The 22185-nt window shown below is 40.2% G+C and overlaps 1 protein-coding gene across 1 annotated transcript; it reads right to left on the reverse strand.

Moving 5' to 3' along the window:
* Positions 1-157: 157 nt before the first annotated feature.
* cngb3.1 (cyclic nucleotide gated channel subunit beta 3, tandem duplicate 1) lies at positions 158-19855 on the reverse strand (the record flags this gene model as incomplete). Its single annotated transcript, XM_048267144.1, has 17 exons — positions 158-308; positions 642-789; positions 1639-1791; positions 1949-2067; positions 2161-2244; positions 2382-2479; positions 2702-2861; positions 3303-3444; positions 3565-3687; positions 3879-3943; positions 4078-4164; positions 8900-8950; positions 9027-9235; positions 9380-9682; positions 12026-12177; positions 16964-17033; positions 19810-19855. Coding segments are annotated over 17 exons (2040 nt in total), but the record flags the coding sequence as incomplete, so codon positions are not given.
* Positions 19856-22185: the final 2330 nt, after the last annotated feature.

Here is a 22185-nt window from a genome sequence, read left to right on the forward strand (position 1 = left end):
GGTCTTAAAAGTCTTTAAATTTGCACTTGGAAAATGTGCAGATACCCTGACACACTCTTCCACACATAAACAGGTATACACACTCTTCCACCCAAACACAGACACACACACACACACTCTTCCACCCATACACAGACACACACACACTCTTCCACACATAAACAGGTATACACACTCTTCCACCCATACACAGACACACACACACACACACTTCCACCCATACACAGACACACACTCTTCCACCCATATGCAGACACACACACACTCTTTCCGCTTGGTCACTTCTGCTGTTCGGTTGCGGCGGCTGCCTATGGAGATACAAGAGAGAGACAATGAGTTAGGGACAGTGAATGAACACTGTGTGTGTGTGTGTGTGTGTGTATGTTTGTTATGCACCGAAATTCTGTTCACAAGAGAGGATGCGTGTGTGTGTGTGTGTGTGTGTTGATGTTTGTTATGCACTGAAATCCTGTTATTCACAAGAGAGGATGCGTGTGAGGCATATGCTCCACAGATGTGATGAGAGCGCCCTGTACCTTCACTTGTGTGTCTGCGTGATCATGCCGCGTAATTCTATCACTTTTTATTTCACCCATCAGTTTAAGTTTGTATCCAGGTGTATGAGAGAGTGCGTTTCGTACCCTGAGTTTCTCCAGAAAACCCCCTTTTCCTGTGCCAAAAGCCCGGAGGAACTTTGGGGTGGGCGGCCTGGGTCCGAACAGGGTCACGGCCTTCTTCTTGTCCTCCTCTGCTTTGGCCGCAGCTGGGCCCTTGGCTTTCATCAGTTTCCTATGATAAATGTATAAGATTTAATTTTACAGTAATATCTTGTGTATTAGCTGCATTGTGTATGAACCACAGGACAGTCTTTTATGCAAATTAAAAAAAAAAAAAAAAACCTGTGTTAACCGCACCTGTGTATTAACACACAGTGGCCAACAGCCCAATGAAGAGCAGAACAGGATCAGATTGGGCTCTCATCATCAAGAAGAATGAAGAAAAGAAATGCATTCCCATGTATAGCCTGCCCCCCTTGTATTCACCTCATAGCTGAAGACATTTGCAATCAATGTATAAACCTCGGTTAATGGTCAGGGAATTATGCTATATAGCACTAGTACTAGCAGGGTGGACCTACCCCTATGTTAATAGCTCCCAACAGTAAAGCTCATAGGTCAAAGACATGGTATACTTCAGCATCATGGCATCATGCACACCTCACCAACGTCTTCACCTGCTTGCAATTCAACCCTAGAAACCCCGCCTGCCCCAACACACACACACACACACATATACATGCTTAGGATATCAACCACTGAAACTAACCCACCCATCCCATTCATTCTGTGCTCTTGCGCCACATTCACATGGCTTTCATGAATCATGTACCCCACCCACCAGCTCCAGAATCAATCAGGACACAAATTCCTCGGCTTTACACCTGTCTCACAACACATTTCACATATCACATGTTTCAAATTCATCCAACCTCTAGTGCTCTCTCACACTTTCACTACTCGCACCGCCATTCCACATTAGTTATCACACATCTCAAAGCTAGAGTTGGCACCTCTGGGGTGGTTGCAGGTGGTAGGCGCAGGTAGGTAGGGTATGTGGTGACCGGGCAATTGATCTTACCTGCCCTTTCTTGCCAGCACTTTCTGGGACTCTGGATAGTGAACCAAGATGTCAAAGAGATCTTTCTTTTCCAGAACGAAGAGGTTGGCGAAGCCATGGGCTTTTACGTTTGCAGTTCTGCGGTTGCCTCCATTTGCTGATGACTGCAGCAGACTGTGGGGAGGCGCATGTCAGATATGTCTCAGATTGTACTCACAGGGTCAAATATATGGTTGTACATACAGTCAGTTAGTATAAGTAGACACAATTGTATGAAGTCAGGGTAAGTCAACATGGCTGTACAGAGACTGTATTAGGATGGTGCTATTACCTGATCTCCCCAAACACACAGCCGGCTTTCAGTGTTACGAAGACAATAGAGTTGTCTGGACCTCCTACCACCTGCACTGCCCCTGCTTTAATGATGTACATCTCCTTACCGATGTCTCCCTGCAGAGAAGATGTGCGGTCAGATTTAGAGGAGGGCCACCACCACGCCTGAAACACTTCCCTCACTATGGATGAAGATGATCAAAAACTCACCTTCTTCACCACAAAGTCTCCCGGTAGGTAGATAATGGACTTGAGCCGCAGTAACATGTCAATAAGCATCTGGTTATCACATCCCTGAATTACAAGGTAAGTTAAACCAAGTTACATCAAGGCATTATAATAGAAGACCTATCATACCCATTGAGACAGACTAAAACAACTCTGTCCATATTGTATCAGGACAATCAAACAACACCATTCATGGGTCTTACCTTAAAGAGGTCTATCTTCTGGAAGGTGGCCAGGTTGATATCCACAGCAATGGCTGTTTTCATGACCAAAGGCATCCGATCCAACAACTCCCCTTCATCTGCAGGCCAACAAATCCACTCAATCAAATCCACCCAATCACACCCAGTCAACCAATTACATCGCACCAAACCCCAAGTTCATGAGTACACATCCCATAAAAGTGCAGCACGATGAGTTAGGCATGAACAGCAGCATTGCTATGCGGTTTTCTGACGCACACATATTGGGAGTTTGCAGTGTTGGGTAGAGGGTATCAATACTGTGATTGTGGTTAGCCTACCCAGCATGCCCTGTGCGTCCCAGGTGTAGTTGTACCAGGTGCGCACTCTCTGCTGCACGACTTTGGGAATGTGGTTGGTGTTCATATAGGCCACACAGCCATCCATGGATGCGCGGAAGTAGGTCTGACCAGCGGTGGCAGCACCAATGACATCTCGCATCTAAAGTCAATTAAATTAAATGAAATGTATTGCTATTTATAGTGCAGCATCAGTTTTCTATTATTGAAACTGGCAAACTACAGGCACACAAATGCATGGTCACTCATCCAAGAACCGTGAGTGGGCAATCATCGTGGAACTGATAGCCTGCTACTAATCTGGCATAGCTTTACACTGTTGTGACCATTACCACAAGCAAGTGGACAATAACACCAATGTCTCTGCACACGGATTAATACTCAATAATAATCCATTATTCAAAAGTAATAATTCTTAGGACAGTAATTACATGTATGGTACGGCTATATTAACCATTTTACATTAGAAATTACCCCCCGCCACACACACACACACACACACTCGTACCACACTTATGCACACACACACAAACACAAACACACACACACACACTCGTACCACACTTATGCACACACATCTTACCTGTCCAATCAAACTGGAGAAGACAAACACGCCCACAAAGAAGTTCACCATTTGGAAAGTGATTTCAAATACTGAATGTGGCTCCGGCAAACCACCGATGTTGATCAGCGTCCGAGTGGCGAAGTAATAGCACCGCAAATACCTGAGAGTCAACGAGAGACAGGAAGAGAGAAGTAGCATTTCAAAATAGAGACTACATTGATTAGAACAGTACATTTGAAAGCATCACTGTCTGTGTGTGTGGGAGGGACACATGACCCACGCGCTGCCTTTGCCATCATAGGTCCACTTGGACGATCCCAACCCCAGGTAGTCTGAGGCCACGTAATAGATGCAGCCGTTGAGATGAAGTAAGAACAACAGGTAGCAAATAGTACGAGCCACTCTGTTGAAACACAAAGTATTTCTCACACACACAATCCATTGTTGTACTAGAGCGACAAAAGATCAATTGAAATTGAAGGGAATGCAAAACGGAAGTGAAACTTATTCCATAATACAGTTTTTTTGTAATAGTAGCCCGAATTATTGGGGCCTTATTTATACCCCAGATACATCTGGCCTGTTGTGATTTACCTCCATATGTAAGCTTTCGTCATTACACTCTCTAGTCGATCGCTGAACTCATTAAAAGAATCTATCTGGAAAAGAGAATCACACTTTAACTGCAGCAAAGGATCAAACGTTAATATGTAGTATGTACAGTATACTACAGAGCATATATGGGTCAGGTAACTTTTTGAAAATGGCAAGACAAGGAACGTTATATATTTACCCTCAAAAAGCGATTGAATCGGAACAGAGATGTAAATCCAAACTGGAGACTGAGCACGTCGAATGGAATGATACTCAGCATGTCCGACTGAAAGAGTGAAAGTGAAAGTGAAGTGAAAAAGAAAAAGTGAAGAAACACCACTGGTCTCATCAGCCAGCATCAGCATCAGTCCACTACAGCTTTCACAGCTGGTTCATTCTTTTTGTAAAGTAACTGTATATCTAGTTGGGAATATCAGCTGACATTTAAAATATATACTCATAGGTAAAAATCTCGTCTCACACACACATACACACACACACACACACACCAATACATCAGTATTCCAGACTAACCAGGCACTGTCACTAGAGCTATAGGGCATTATGTACTGGCTAGAACTGTTCTATTTGATTATTAAGTTTATCATAATTAAAACTAGAGAATGTAATTCCAGGGAAGAGTGCATGAAAATGCAAAAATGGCTGCTGAATGAAATATTGTTGAATATTGTCTAAAATATAATATATATAAAGTAAAAAGATGGAGGTCAGATAGAGAAAAAGCTGGCGGGGAGTCATAGTTGATGACAACTGACAGTTGGATAGGCCGAACAGTTAAATAGTTGAGTAGTTTAAATAGTTAAAAAATGTTATAATGACTTATTGTATTGAGGACTTATTTTGAAGTTGAAGTTGAGGACAGAGAAAACAGTTGGCGGGAGTTGTAGTTGATGACGACTGACAGTTGGAATGGCTGAACAGTTATATAGTTGGATAGTTAAAATGGTTAAATGATTTAAAATGGAATTATTGTAGTGAGGAGTTTTATTTTGAAACAGTTGTGGGCAGAGGAAACAGTTGGCAGGAGTCATAGTTGATTACAACTGAGAATTGGAATGGCTGAACAGTTAAATAGTTGGATAGTTAAAATGGTTAAATTATTTAATATAGAATTATTGTAGTGAGGACTTTTATTTATTTTACTTTTAGCAGTTGTGGGCAAAGGAAACAGTTAGAGGGAGTCATAGTTGATGACAAATGACGGTTGGGATAGCTAAACAGTTAAATAGTTGAGTAGTTTAAATGGTTAAATTATTCAATAGGGAATAATTGTAGTGAGGACTTTTAATTTGAAACAGTTGTGGGCAGAGGAAACAGATGGTGGGAGTCATAGTTGATGACAACTGACAGTTGGAATGGTTGAACAGTTAAATAGTTGGTCAAATTATTTAGTAGGGAATTATTGTAATGCGTACTTTTATTTTAAAAACAGTTGTGGGCAGAGGAAGCAGTTGAACAGGATCTGTAGTCTTAAGAGAGCCATATTGTATGCTTAAAGCCTGAGACAGACAGTTGCTGGAGGTGGCCGGAACACTTCAGAGCCGGAGAGCCTCCCCACTCTCTATTAATCCCATACAAACCGAACTTGGCTGCAGTTCACCAGAATTGGAATATGGAGCTACATGGCTACATTTATTGTTTTCACCTATTTAACAACTGAAACCCTCAGATTTTATTTTATTTTTCGCAAAATGGATATGGATTATCAATCAAAAGTGAAATAATCCGGGAGTCATGTCCTTTCGTTTTCTTACAGAATGGGTCGTTGTTGCCCATAACACGCTAGCATTGATGCTATACTATGCTATGATCATGCTAATGAATGACGTCATTGACACGTTTGAAAGGCTTTTTAGAACAATTAAGTGACTTTAAAAAATATAATACTCAACCAAGTGTATTGTCTTTGCCTCCCCTTTCGAATACAATATTTAAATTACTTGAAAAAAAATTATATCCCGAGAGAAGTGGATTTTGAGGGGTACAGCTCCATAGACCTCCATTCATTCTGGACTCGCCCGCGAGCGCCCCTAGATGCAGTACCACACCGGAAGCGTTCCGAGAGTGAAGGTTCTGGCCTGAGACAGACAGTTGCTGGAGGTGGCATAGGATTCTAAGTGCCCTACTGTGATGTCATAATCGCCAATGTTAAGTCTATGGGGACATTTTTAGTAGTTTTTAATTAACAGTTCAAAAAGTATAAAAGTTACAAAGTTGAAATACATAGCTGAAGTCACCTAAGTAAGACCTATGCAACGCAGTTTAAAGGAAGTTTCTATGTCAAACGGTTGAAGCCGCATTAAACGCACAAATACGTAGAAGAAAAATAACTAGAAATGTAATGTCAGAGGAATTACAATAGTGGATGGAAAGCTGCTGGCTTAATGTTGGTGGGGAGACTAAAAAAACATTGAATCACTTAATCTTTGAGTTCATACAAACCGTACCAAAAAACCTTGTGTGTCAAGGCGTTCTTGAGATATAACACTCAAGGTGTTTTTGACCTTGACATTTGACCTTTGACCTCTAACATCAATTCACTTAATCTTTGAGTCAATACAAACACTCATACCAAATTTCAGGCATGTATGTCAAGGCATTATTGAGATATCGCGCTCAGAGTATTCATGGACTTGACCTTTGACCTCCAACATCAACTCACTTCATCTTTGAGTCCATACAAACACTTGTACCAAATTTGAAGCATATGTGACCAGGCATGGCAAAACCAGGCACATGTCTCCCCAGAGACATTTTGAGTTATTCACAGATTCTGAAAGTGTAGTTTCAAAGCTATCCAATGATGTCTCACTCATGGAGATGGAGATTCTGGAGATTCATGGAGATTCTGATAATATTTGAATAAGTTGTAGCCATTTTAAAGTATACACATCTCAAAGCTCAAGGGGGGTCACAATGGTCCTCATTTACATGACATTAAGATCAACCCTCCCCCTGTCACGGTCACTGATTTGTCAGCCTGCAGTGCTAATGACCCATCGAAACTATCTGTAATGGGTTACAGAACCAGCTAGTAGCAATGGATAAAGTAGTCAAAAACATGAGATCACGTTTGCAAACCATGTTATTTTGAATGAACACACAGTGCAAGGCACCAAGTTGGCAATGGATTTAGCAGGTTTAGCAATGGATAAAATAATCTAAAACGCGAACTAAACAAACATGAGATCACGTTTGCAAACCCTTATTCAAATTAATTGCCCACCGAAATGATCTGTAATGGGTTTTGGCTAGTAGCCTATGGTGCCAATAGCTAACGACAGTAGGCCTACGTTAGGTAGTAGCAATGGATAAAGTTTATAACACACAAACTTTATCCCCGTCAAATGTAACTGTGGAAATAGCATCTGAAATCTTACGATCTAGTTCCTCTGCTGCCAGACCGAGAGATTCTTCCTCGTTGTAATTATCTTCGGCTAAGGTCAGCTCTAGATTAGGGATGATCTCCAATGAAATAAAGTCGCCTTCATCATCAGATTCAGGTCATCTGCAATCCGCTGTGCTTTGTCCATCTCCATTCCAATTGTAAACAAACAGCATGCTGGTTCAGTAAGTAGCCATGAGGTTACTTCTAGCATACAGCTGATTGGCCGACAAAACAAAAGGTCACGCCCAATTCAAACGCTGGTTTACTTCCTGAAACTTAACCATTTTCAAAGACAAAATATATACTTTTAAAGCAACCAATGCTGTTATCTGAAACATGGAATTGCTTCTTTAGGACTTCAACTTGCACATTCTGCAAAAAACGAAAATAACTAATTTTGAAAAAAAAAACTTCAAAGTCGTTTTTCGCGACTTGCGTCTCTGCGACTTGAGCCTGGTTTTGCCATGCCTGGTCACATATGCGTTTGAAGCCGTTCTGGAGATATAATGCGCAAAGCATGAGAGATGGCTGTGACTTTTATTTTGACACACGGGAAACACTTAAACAGGATGTGTAGTTTTAGGGAGCGCCAGATTGTATGCATTAGAAGCTGAGACAGTTGGATTCACAGGTGACACCTGTGCCAGTGTTCTGATTAGCCCGAGAACTACTCTGGGAGCTTAACGAGCGCAGCTGGCTTTAGGCCATTATGACATCACAGCCATTCAAGTATATGGGAGAAAAATTTGCTTTTTAACATTTTTAATCCCCTATTTCTCAAAAAGTATAAGAGGTTAGAGTCGCATTCACTCTTGAAAAGGTAAAAAGAAAAGGTCATAATAATAATAATAATAATAAGAAGAAGCCAGGAGATTTTAAGATAGTGGATTCCATCCACTATAATAAGAATAAATCAGATAATAGTAGAGTGCATTTGCATGCCCTCTAATAATACAGGTGGGTCTCAAAAAATTTGATTATCGTGGAAAAGTGTATCACCCCTAATTTATTTCAAAAAGTGGATCTTTCATATATTCTTGATTCATTAGATATAAGGTGAAATATGTCAATCTGGTTCAGTAAACACAACCACAAGCATGGAAAAGACTGCACACTTGATAGTTGTCCAGAAGGCACTCATTGACACCCCCCACAAGGAGGGTAAGCAACAGAAGGTGGGCAGGGTGTTCACGGAGTGCTGTATTAAAAGCATATTCATGTAAGATAAGACCGCTATCAAAGCAACCTGGGCTTCCATAACACCTCAGCAGTGCCACAGCTGATTGCCTCCATACCGCATCACAACAATGCAGTAATTTGTGCAAAAGCACCCCAACCAAGTATTGAGTGCATAAATTAACTATTTAGATTAGTCAGATGAGGTCATTTATTTTCAAAAGGTCGACATTTCTGTATTATAACCTCTGTATTGTAATATTTTGAGATACCCATTTTTGGTTTCATCAAAATTAAAAAATCAATGAAAAGAGGCCAGCCTTACACAAAGTACACATGCAGGGTTGACCATTTTAGTACACTTGTATGACTACAAGATTTAAATAACATTAATTTAGAACACAACACAGATACACATGCACACACAGAAACAAACCCTAAAGCGTGGAGATGCTCTGTAGTTGACTTTAGTCTGCGCCCGGTCTTTCTGTGAGAGTGAGAATGTCAGTTGGTAAATGTCTCCACACATGATTACTAATATACCCATTTTCCCCATCACTTACAATAATATCGCCACCTTTGACGAACTGAAGCCGTTGCTGAAAAATTACAATATCGGCAACGTTAATGAGGTCAGACAAGATATCAAATACGATCCAGAAGGGTATTGACCACGGAGTGTGGTATGGAAAACACAAGCGTGCCGGAGCCAACCAGATGTTGTAATTATAGACGAGCGTCACCACAGTGAGCCATTTCAGATAGCGCCGATCTGGTGGAGCAAGCAAATAAAGACATAAAAGAAAAAGTGTTAAAAAACAGAGCAAAATGAATGCCAGTGAAATGGCTTTATTGTAATACGCTTTGGTCTATATCGGGCTTCTTGAGATTCTAGGCCTACTGTAGTGTTACTCACCTGTAAACGGGTCGATTGTATTTCCCAAATATGTGTCCATTTTGTCCTCAATGGGCGCGAATAGTTTATCGCAGAAGTCGGCGCAGATCTTTGATATGGAAGGCCTCTTTTTTGGCTCTAGCGCCTCCTTCTCCTCCTGCTCCTTCTTCTCTAGGGCCTTTTTCTCTCTCTCCTTCTCTTCCTTCTCTTTTTTCTCTGCTGCTTTCTTCTCTGCATCCTCCTTCTTCTTCTTCTCTGCCTCCTCTTTCGCAATCCTGTCTGCTTCCTGCTTTTTCAGCCAGTCGCAGACCCGGTATACAGGTGCTGAGGACAACACAGAGACAGGTAAGGATGGATAGTCTACAGAGCCAACAGGTCTACAGAGGATGCCATCTCAAACCTCATGCACACCACCTTAACTCACCTGGAGGAGGGGAATGGGAATTATGTAAGGATGCTGTTCATTGACTTTAGTTCAGCATTCAACACGTAGTACCTCTCACCTTGGTCACAAAGATGAAGGCCTTAGGACTGAACACCACCCTGTGTCACTGGATATTTGACTTCACTGCTCCACTCCCCTCCCGCCCACACACACATCTTCACTGTCATCACTCACATACATCATACATACAGTACTCTGCTTGCAATAGTAAGTCCCTTCACCCATACTTGCAGTACACTGCCCCCCCTCTCCCCTACATACACAGCAAATTATTTCATCAGGAAGCTTCTCCAACACACATCCCCAACATACTTACAGCACACTGCACCCCCCCCCCCCCAATACACAGCACATTGTCTCATGAGGAAGCTTCTCCAACACACATATTGCACACTGCCCTCTCCCCACATACACAGCACACTATCCCATATCCCTTGTCATCCCCCCAACACACACACCAAGACCCCTGGCATTGGGTTAGCCCCTTGAGCCGTGGATCTGCCCAAGGTTTCTTCCTTGGTAAGGGAGTTTTTCCTTGCCCCTGTTGCTCTTGGGTGCTCCTTGTTGGTGCCCTCCCCCCAATTCCAAACCTCCCCCACCTTTCTTAGGGCTAGTCCACACGTACGAAACCGATCTTTTTTTCCTCCGTCTTCCCTGAAACCGCATCAAGAATATTTGCGTCCAAACGGATCCATCTCAACACGACTCAACACGTTACTTCATACCCCAGGCCTATAGGTGGCACTGTTTCTTTACAGAAATTGACCAAAGTTTGTGCTTTACAAACAGACAGAATAAGCTATGACAAAATGGCTAGTGCAAGGAAACCAGAATTGTTTGTGTGGACTGATGGTGAACTGTCAACTGTAGTCAACTGTAAAACTAATAAACTTTATTTTACGGTTTGTGAAGGGTGCAGTCCCGTCCTTTATATGGCTAAAGCAGGTAGGCCTACTAATCACCTTTACTTTCTTTGGTTGTAGTCCGTGATTCACATTAGTTTTGGCTATCACTAAACGCAAGGCAAGCCAAGTTCTAGGCTATTCTGTCGCCACATTTAATATTGCTATAAAACCTTCGTTAGTAACAATACGTTTGCCTGCATCAAATCAAATCGCGCATTTGCAATCAGTGTTCTACCATCGGCTTAACGTGAGTTCTAAGCGTCTTTTGTATGCTTATATCTGATTTCACTCGACTGTGAATGCATGTATATATGTTGTAAGACATGTAAAATAAATGAATGACACTGGCACTACGCACAAATTAATGTAGCCTGAACTTACACCGCACTTTCCTAATAACTTAAGTTCTCGGCGTCACTGACAGTAGCTGGAATGCATAAAAAAAGCGGGAAAAACAGTGTTCAGTCCACCAAGTCATAAGCTATCGGGCCTGCGCAGCGAGCACCAGTTGTGATATTTATCTTACGGAGTGTAATCGTAGGTAATGTCATGTATGAAAACTAGTATTGTTAGGCAATACTATAAGTGCAAGTCCAGGGCAGCTGAGGTGACATCATCGATCATAAAGCAGGATGTGCGGTTTAAGCTGTCTAAAACAATTCAAAGCGGGCTCACGGTTTCAGATTTCTCCACTCTGGGACCAGGTTTCAGAAAAGTGCGGTTTCGGGCAGTGCGTTTACAGGATTCGTTTGGACGCTCGGCCAAGACGAAACAAAACCTCTGCGTTTAACCTAAAAAGCGTCTCCGTGTGGACAGGCCCTTATGCAGCCCTTGCCACTTAATCTACTAAACCCCTCTTCTACTGCACTTTTTACCCCCCATAAATGCACAAATAGGCTGACACCAGACATAATTTCACTGCATTTCTTACTTCCAGTAACTATATGCATGTGACAATAAACTTTCTTGTATCTTGTATAGGAGGTGATTAACCACGCTAACATTCATTACAGTGAGAGTCTGAGGGTTTTGCTGATTGATGATATTACAAACAGTGGGTATAGTATGAGATAGGGTTGGGGGGGGGGGGGGTTAGGGGGGGCATGAACAATATATAAATAAAGAAAAAACACTATACTACAGGAAACAAATTAGAACCACCATCTGAAATGGTCATTGGCAAATGCAATCAAACATAATGCACAAATAAGTAGCCTGTGAGAGGTGTGTGTGTGTGTGTGTGTGTGTGTGTGTGTGTGTGTGTGTGTGCGCATGCCTGCGGGTGTATTTGTACAGAAGGTGAAAGAGATCACTCACTGACAGGTGGACTGTGCTCTGGCGAAGAGGCATAGGGGTCAATGACCTTTTCCTTGTATATGATTGTACGTTCTCTTACGCGGCGAACAACATCCCTAAGACACTCGTCTGCATATTGGTTTATCACGATTGGCCGCGGCTTCTCTGGGTCCCTGAAGAAGATATCATCATCATCATCAGTAATCATCATCATCATAATCATCCTCTGTAATAATAATCATCATCATTGGTAATAACAATAATAATTATTAAGTGTGCTTGCAAAGCAGCACACTTATTGTTCTTCTTAAGTTTTATTATTATTTTTCCCGTCTCGCTAATTTTTTGTCAGCTCTAGCGCCTAGGCCCTTTGAGACAGAGACACCGTTCCAACTTTGAAACGTCCGGTCAGTACCGGTGTAAGTTGCTCGCGAAGATGACGTCAGGTGGGCGTGTCGTTCGTCCGCCATATTGGATTGAACAGAAAGCGAAACTAAATTTTCACAGGTCAGAAATTTGGTCCGAACGCCACGAAACTTGACGTACATTATCCTTGGACCAAGCCTCACAAAAGTTACCAGAAGGATTTTTGATTTTCGAAAGCGTTTGCCCGTCACAGCCAAACGAAATTGGCGGCGAAGCTCCGAAACAGGAAGTCGTCCATATCTCAGGAACACTGTCACATATCGATACCAAATTTTGTATTTGAACTTCGGGACTCCAATGTGAGGGTGCATCCCCACCCGTATTTGGTAACTATCACCTCCCACAATTGCAGTTGTACTGGTACATCTATCACAATGCCTTCCAAGTATGCACAATGTCTCTGGGCAACCTTGCTCAATCATGAAATCCTTGCTCTGCCATGGGATAGTATGGACTTACAAACTGAAGTGGTAAAGAGAACATTAGCTATTTATGGCTGACGTAGTACAGTTATTTTCACATTGACGGTTTTCAAATTTTTCATTATTGTTAAATATCATGATGGGAGAGTATTATTAAAAATGTTACAAGTATGCAAATGCATATGTTTACAGGCATTTAGGTTTTACTGTGTTGTTTTGTTGTAAAGACATGCAAGGCATTCTGGGCCGTAATGAACAGTGGTCGGCAGCACTCCATAGGCTACGTATTAATATGAATAGGTGTTTCTGTAAACCTAGGGACAATAAACAGCTATCTCTGTTACAAAAACGAGCTGGTAATCGCTCATTGAAGAGGGAACTATGATAAAAAGATTGTTTTCCTAAAAGCATGGAGTTGACGAAAGAATAAGCAAGCAATGTCACGTTAATGTTAAATAGCCTACATCTGAACGCTAGGTGGCAACGTTGTATTACATTTCACTAGTGTACTTGAACTACGGTGTGAGCTTCACAAGTAAGGAAGGTGCAAATATTATGTAATTTATCATGGGAAATTATTGGAAATGTTATTTCTTGTTTATTCTAATTGCAAACCACACACATCCATTCGTAATCACACGTACACTTTTAATACCTTGAAAAGACTCTGATTTTGTTTATTTGATGTTGCCTAGCAACGCATCCTTCAGAGCAAAGATTCTAGAACAGAGTTTCAGAGAGACACATTTTGAGTTCGTGGCCAAGTACCTAAAATATCTGTTTCCATGTGTATGTGCTGGATGGTGTGCTTCCTTTATGAAAGTAAGTGTTTTATAGAGTTACAGACATAATGAGTCATGTTGTAGTGGTCCACATAAATGTGCCCCTATTGTTATTAGAATACTAAGCGGAGATTTAACATCATTTATTTCTTGTGTGGCTAGAAGCTAACTAGCTATGTCATAGGGAGGATATGTTGCTGTAACGTTATGGGATTTATGTTGCTTAGCGTAATGCCATGGTCATTTGATATGAGATGCTTGCACTCGTAACCGTCTTTCGTAACTTTAGGACTCTCATTTTTTTTTTACTAAAAGTAATTCAGGAAGCATTTTAGCCCTAAAAGTAGTGCCTGAGTCTGTGACAGCTTAAGCGAGGACTCCTAATAAGACCGATTCACAAACAATGTTTTGTGGTGGCATTTCACGTCGCGATGTTTTGAAATCGTCTAACAATCCACGAGGGAACAATTTTGCATTGTAGGCATAACTAAGGGATGCAGTAACACCACCAACAACAACCAAAACTAGCCTACTCATTGTTTACATGTACATTAAATGTAACGTTTCATTGTGAATCAAATTAAAAGATTCTCCTCTTTGCAAACGTTGGCATAGGCATATGGTGACAGATTAATTTAATAATGTTGCTGCGTGAATCACGGTAAGCGCGAATGAAGAGGCCACTTCTTAATGGGACTCACTGTATGGAAGTAGGCTAAGTAAAATAGAGATGTTTAAAATAAGATAAAGTTAGGGTATGCCCGCTTGACAACGGCAGAGATAACTGGCCTTTGGCCATAGCAACCATCCATTTAGAACGACTGGCCTTCATAGCAACCAAGGATCTTAGCTGTAATTCATGTAGCTACAGTATGCATGCAATGCAATGCAAAGTATACAAAGGTGATGAAATATACAGAGACAGGTCAAGAAATATAGTGCAATGTAGACAGTAGTATACAGTTGATTTACACAAGGTGGTTTAGAGTAATATTAATTAAATATAAATATGTGCAGTGTATTAGCAGTTATCTCATACAATAAGTAGAATAATGTATGTAGATGTAGCAGTAACATTGTAATAGTAGAAATAATAATATAGATATATGCAGTGTATTAACAGAATATAATAACACAGAATAAATATGGATATTCAATATGACAAATATATAACAGATATGTACATAACATACAGCTATGTGCAGTGTGGAAACAGTGTCATTGTAGTGCAGAAACAACATTATAAGGGTAGTAAGAATAAGTCTATGTGCAGGATGAATAGCATAAAGATCAGTAGAATAACTATATATAAATGTAATTACAGTAGGCCTATGTACATTTGTAAATAAATAGAAAACTATGGGTGAGAGGGATAAATTAATTTTATTTAATCGTAAAAGTAAATTGCATTCAATTAAATTGCAATTAAAAATCTTTCCAGTAGGCTTTAATGTCACGCAAAAAGTACAACCAAAGCTGAGCTTGATCAACTAGAACGTCTATAAAGAACCAGAACTTGAGTGTAACAATGAAGAAGTCACAGAATGTCAAATCCCTGCCCCAGACCTTAAACCTATACTGAACTCTTACATCTCAGATAATTGGCAATCTGAATGGGATTAATGTACCAACAACAAGCAAGGAATGTGAATTTTGGCACATTTTCATGATCCACTGGGTCGTTATGGGCCACACAAAATACGGTGTTGCTAAAATTACTCCTATTGTGGCTATTAGAGACATGCGTTCATGAGTATCCAGCTACATTCAATGAGTTAAGTAAAATACATTCACACACACAAAAAAAAATCACTAATGTTGTGGACATTCCTTTATTCTGAGATACATCAATAGGCTCTCAAAACAATCCCAAACAGACATAAGGTCTTTATAGAGCAAATCCATATAAATGATTTGTCAAATAAACCAGTAAAACAGAATTAGGGGATGGAATATATAACATTCACATTCATAGCTCATATTTTTAAAATAAATCAGTAAAAAAGTATCCTGACAAACAGGATACTTTATTTTTGCAGCCAATCACTGCTGTTGTTTTATTTTATTGATTTGATTTTAGTCATAGAAGCTAAATTCGAAGGCAGGGCACAGGTAAAATCCAACGAACCGCATTCACCCCGCAAGGCAATAGCTGAATAGAGCTTTTGAGGTATTGCCACTGCTCCAACACTGAAAGGCACTGTTAGAATGCTTGGATCAAGCCAGGTTCAGCATAGCGTATGTTACTGTCTGCTCACGTTGGTGACCGGACCAGGGCAAGCACACTTTCGCAGTTCCCGCCGGAAATGCAGTCTAGTTAGTTATATTCATTCTTGTTTGATCCTCATTTTACAGAACTAAATTTCACCCAGTCTTGAATTGTGTTTGTAGTACTATTATTCAAACATCATCATCATCATCATCATCATCATCATCAGTCATAACAATAATGATTCTCGTTTGATCCTCGTTTTACAGAACTAAATTTCACCCACTCCTTAATTGTAAGCTGTTTGCATTTTAATTTAAACAAGGATGATGTTACATATTATAACCATATTATGACCATAAATTAAAGCTGACCGTGAGCAATAGAGGTCATTTCATTCAAATGTTTTGTTTGAGTATGTCTCTCTGATTTGCCGTGTCGACAGAGATCCATCTGCACATCCAGCAGGCAATCAAGATTATGCGTCTGGCTTTGGTTAAAACAGCATTGCTGTTATCAACAAAAGAGTTTGTTGAAGTTTAGTTTAAATCTGTCTGGTAGTTTATTGGCATTACTGTATCTACCAGTTTACATCCAATATTCTTCATAATTAATTATATTTAACCCTTTGGTTATGTTCTGCTTATATATGCAAAATATAATAATTACTGGTATCTGGAATGCATGTGGATACAGAATAAAAATGTTCTTGTGTCAGTCTAAAGGGGTTGCCCACACAAACAGAAATTCGCACAGGAACTCCCAGAAGGCCTTTCTCTGCACGTGTGCACAATCCCCAGGCCATCTTAATACAGCTAATCAGCTAAGCTCCTTTGGCTCCTCCGGGAGTCACAAGCTACAGGTCAGAGAGTGGACGTGGCCGGCAGACCCATTATATAAGCACCGGCCAAGGGACTCATTCCACTGTCTGAAATAGCATGGGGCTTTGCTACTTATTGTTACGTTCCGCAATCAAAATAGCTCAGCAACTTCGTCTGGGTCTGTGTGTGTGTGTGTGTGTGTGAGAGTGTGTGTGTGTGTGTGTGTGTGTGAGAGAGAGAGAGAGAGAGAGAGAGAGAGAGAGAGCATGCGTGCGTGTGTGTTGTCTGCTTTCACTCACGCCTCGGCCACCTCTCCTTCAGCGGCAGGGGCCTCCTCAGGCTTCGATGGCTCTGGAGCTGGAGCAGGAGCTGCCCAACAGACAGGAGACCAAACACACCCGTTAGAATGACCGTTTGAGCACGCCAGCTCCCCAACACGGCCCCATGTGGGGCTCCTTTTCACTGGCTTTACTCCTGGTGTACACCATATTTTGTCCCACAGTTCAGTTTTGATCTTTGAAAGTCAACCTCCAGATTACGTTGGTTCTGCCCATCACAGCTGTGCTCTACTGGCTGTTTATGTGTTAATTGTTGATCATGTTGATCAGCTGTGGTGTACAATTTACCAGTGTCTGCACATGGTCTCTAAAATCAGTTGGTAGATTGAATAATTGTTTCACGTTCCTATTCTGCTCCATTCCCACTTGAAAAAAGTTCTGTAATGTTGTTTATTGGGGCTGGATACTTTGTTACATCATATTCATGGGTTTCATCAGGTCCCTTTCCACAGGTGTATAAAATCAAGCACCTTAATTATCAATGCAGACTGCATGGTGCTTGATTAATACACCTGTAAATGCAAATGTCCCCTATGGTATAAACAGAAAATTCAAAAGTAGTTTCCTTTGGGCTCCTTGTGTGGGAAGGAACGCTTATCTGTAATCCGTGTGCGCTGCTTGAAGTTCACGCAGATGGTAAAGAAACCTCATCAACTGCAGCAGGCTGGGCGGTCGACACGCTGAATATCTTGGACAGGCTCGCCATCTTAGCTCGTCTGGAATCCACTGAAATCTTCTATCCGTATAAAAAACCAATCAAAGCTCTTCTCGTGTTGAAACAAAATAAAATATCTTCTTGGTGCGCAATATAAGAGACTTAAAGTTAAGAAGTAGAAAAGTCATCACAATAGATATTTCTAGACGTTATAAATGTGTAGTTATATCGAATATTTTCTTTAGTTCAAGAACATGACGTTCCGTGCTCGGACTGCAAAAGCAAGAGAAAAATTATCGCGCATGCGCGGTGCCTTAGTGGCACTGAATCTAACAGTGCTACACACTATGTAAATTAAATTTCAAAGTCCAATGTGCTTGAGGGTGATCAAGCATAAGACGCTTGTGGTGACAGGGCCGGGACTGGTAAGGTGCTCAAGGGAGTGAGTGTCATGGTGAAGGTGCAAAAAGTAGTCCAACATTAGTCCAACAGTTCAAGAATAAGGTCTAGAGACCAGCATAAATAATATGGGCAAATAGGAGAGTAAAGTATAATGTAGACAAGGTAATATGCAAGAACAGGTTGAGGTAATAGGGTTATAGCCATTCATTCATTCAGTATTGTAGCAGAAGCCTGACCGCAGCCATTGATCATGTGTGCTAATATAGCATGAAAAACAGTGTAGGAGTAAAACAGTAGTGAAAACATTAGGCTGTGGACATTAGTAAAACAGTAGTAAAACAGTAGTAAAGCAGTAGTGGGCAGTCAGTACTCAAACATGGAGAGGGTGGAGAGGCAGACAGACTAGGCAGAGAAGTCTATCTCTCCTCTTCCCTTTAGTGAGGCATTGAACAGTTCAATGGCCCTGGGCAGTGGTGGAATGTAACGAAGTACAAATACTTCCTGTTACTTGTACTTAAAGGAGAATTCCGGTGTGATATTGACCTAAAGTGTATTGAAACATGATACCGAGTGTGAACGTATGTCTCATAGCCCATCTCGGCTTGTCCCCTGCACTCCAAAATCTGGCTAGTTAGCCGATGCTACCAACAGCTTTTTCAATAGTGGTGCTTTCGCATCCGGGCTAGCCATGCAAATAAATCAGTTTTACACCCATTTACGAGGCTCAATGTATCTCCACACTTCATTGGTAGACTTCCGAGGGCCCTGACATTTAAAACGAGACATTGAAAAGCACTGGTAGTTTACTTACAAGACGATTTATACAGACAGTATCTTCACGAAGTTTAGTGTTTGCAGCCATCTTGAATTTAGTCACGATAAGTCGAGCAAGAATGAACAGGTATGATAAGGGATCAGATTCTAAAAATAATTCAGTGGAAATGCATGGATTCCAGTTTCTTCCAGTAGTAGTTCCAGTATCCTTTAAAGGAGAATTCCGGTGTGATATTGACCTAAAGTGTATTGAAACATGATACCGAGTGTGAACGGATGTCTCATAGCCCATAGTTTGGTGCCCTCTTCCTGTCATGCTTTCGATTTTTGAGTTTTGATAATGAGCAGCAGGAACAAATTGAACCCACGTAAACGACAATAGGCTATAGGCCTGCTATCCGTCAGTTATGCTTAAACCTCGTTCTTTAATGCTGCCAAACAGAACATCCAGCTGAACTATAGTTATGAACAGTACTTTAATCATTTCCATATTTAATTTTACGCACATATTTAATTTGCGGGAGTGCAGTGAATCATCGGTTTGTCCCGCACCCGCGAACGCACCTCTCTCATCCCGCCCGCTCCCGCAAAGAGCTTTCAAAAGTTGTACCGCGCCGCACTCTTTTGCGCCGGGACCCGCGGGTCTACCGTTGTTTGTAATGTTTATAAACTAATGTTTATAACAATACCCGTGCTATTAATGGTTTCTATAGAGTGTTTATAATGTTTATAACAATACCCGTGCTATTAATGGTTCCTATTGATGAGTGTACATATTGTGAATGTGGATAATACACTGTGAATTTTGAATGTTAAAAGTTGCATTTGGTGAATAAACTCTTTGGAGAGGTTGATAAACTCTATTTCTGAAATATCAGAGGTGGGTAAACTGTGTTTACTTGCGTTTAGCCTCCACTACAGCCCTGCACGCAAGTGATAACACACATGTTAAAGCAGGTCCATGAACTCTACTCACCTGGTTTGGCCTCTTCTTTTTTCTCTTCCTCTTTCTTCTCCTCATCTTTTTTCTCCTCCTCTTTCTTCTCATCTTTCTTCTCCTCCTCTTTCTTCTCCTCCTGTTATTACATCCAAGAACACAAGCCTTTGAAATTACTTCGGTTTCAGCCTGAAAGCCACATTATCTAGTAATCAATGTTTGGGCATTAATATAATAAAAATAATTATTCATAGGCAGCCCAAACCTTGAGTGGAAAACAAACTCAGTGTTCTCAGTGTGACTGAACCATTAAAAGTTTGTACAGCATTCTCATTGATTTTCTACAAGGCCCTAGATAAAAAAAAAAAGTGCAAAAAGAGTAAGGGTAGTATAAACTTGTTTTTGTACGCATTTGTCATGTCTCAATCATGATTTATTTTTTTTCTTTACATACTATATTTTATTAATGTTCTACAATATTTGAGCTCTCCACACACAATGGGCTTGAAGATTTTAAGGATTAAATAAGGGGAGCTTGTGTTTTTCGGTCATTTTCATATAAAATGGTATGTAGGGTGGCTAGTAGGCACTTGAAAATATTTGTGAAAGTAGCTCAGTGCATGAGCATAGTAAGTGCCTGTGTTGTACAACAGATACATAACTTAAGTCAAAATCATTGTTTTGCTTCAGGGCCAAGAATGAAAACTCATACAATGTAACCAAGTAATTGTATTTACAGTATGTATGAATGAAACATGGTACATCATTGGCACTTTATACACAACATGACTATACTGAGATATTCCCACATTGATCTTTGTGTTCCTACTACCCCACATACCATTTTAGTCCTATGGACATTATTTAATATTTCATCCTTAATATCCTTAATATCTCATGTGTATTTGTTGCAGAGACTTCAAATATTGGCTCAACATTAATAAAGTATTTGCAGACAAAATAATGATTGGTGCCATAAATACAAAAGAATAGTTTACAAGACCCTCAACATCACCAGTTTTGCACTTTTTTTCCATATCTAGGGCAAAAACTGATGGGCATGCAGTACAAACCTTTATATCTGTCTTCCACCCTACAAAGTCTGGGCTAGAAATAATACTTTTCAAGATGAGGCATTTTTGAGAGTGTACAAATTATATATATATTTTTTTTTTTTTATCAAAACATTGGAATTTAACAAAAATATTTTACAGGTCTTAGTTTTGGGACTGGATTTAACATGGAATGACCCAGGGGGCAGATTTCACCTGTTGGTGTTCAGGTGAGATGTCTTGCTCCGCATTAAAGATTAGCGTCTCTAATTAGCCTGCTCTACAGAACAGTGGATAGCCACTATTTTGGTAGTTTCACAAACACAAACACTTGCCATTTTACACATATCTGTATAGGCCTTGGATAACTGAATGTTGTTATGAATGACTATACTTGGAGCACCTTGACAATTGAAAAAAATAAGTGCAAAAATAGGATTTGCTGGCACAAAACTTTCAGTCATTTTTAGTAATCTTCAAATTACCATTTTAAAAACTACAACACTTAACAATAGTTTACTGTGGGTAGAAAACTGGACTACACTCAGACATTCTGTAATATATTATGATTTTATGGTCCAAATTTCAGTCAATCATAAGTTCAGAACTAATAACTGACTTGGTTTCAAACCAAGTACAAGCCTACTAACAAAACTTCCACATATAATAACTGATATAGTATTATGTATTAATTTTATCACTGAAGTTTTCCGACAAACAGTTTTTTCCCACATTTCAATACATATACTATAAAAAGTGCATTATATATGATAATGAAATTTACTTAAATTGAATCGGTCTTACTTAAGTTATGTTAACCCAAGAAACAATAATAAATACTACAAATATTGTATGCAAATATTTAACCTGATGGCAAAAAGCTATATTTCTTTCAGATGTCCACTCTAACACACATTTAAAATGAGAAGTATACATATCTAATAATTGACCATTTGGCATCAAACATCCTTTTTACCCTTTGTGAAACTACCCATTTTATTTCACAATGCTCATGACTGATATCAGCCCACTATACAACATTCAGTCAGTATATCCAGTGTACTCATTCATTCACCTTCATTTTCCTATAGGTAGTAGTAAAGTGTTTTAAAGCCACGTACATAAATGCATAGATAACCCCACATGGAAATAGCATTAGCAGAGCTACCTATAGCCGTGACAGCCTAGCGGTCTGAGGAGATAGCCCTAAGCCCTGAAACACAGTTTCTAAACACAAACTGGAAAACAACAATCGACTTCCCCCACATCCAGGGCACACAAAGCCAAACAACATCATGCATCTAAGAATAATGAAATAGTACAGTTCAACAATAAGTATAGGACTACGGTTATGTCCATGTTT

The sequence above is a fragment of the Alosa alosa genome, chromosome 16, assembly GCF_017589495.1.
Source record: "Alosa alosa isolate M-15738 ecotype Scorff River chromosome 16, AALO_Geno_1.1, whole genome shotgun sequence".
NCBI classification, from domain to species: domain Eukaryota; kingdom Metazoa; phylum Chordata; class Actinopteri; order Clupeiformes; family Clupeidae; genus Alosa; species Alosa alosa.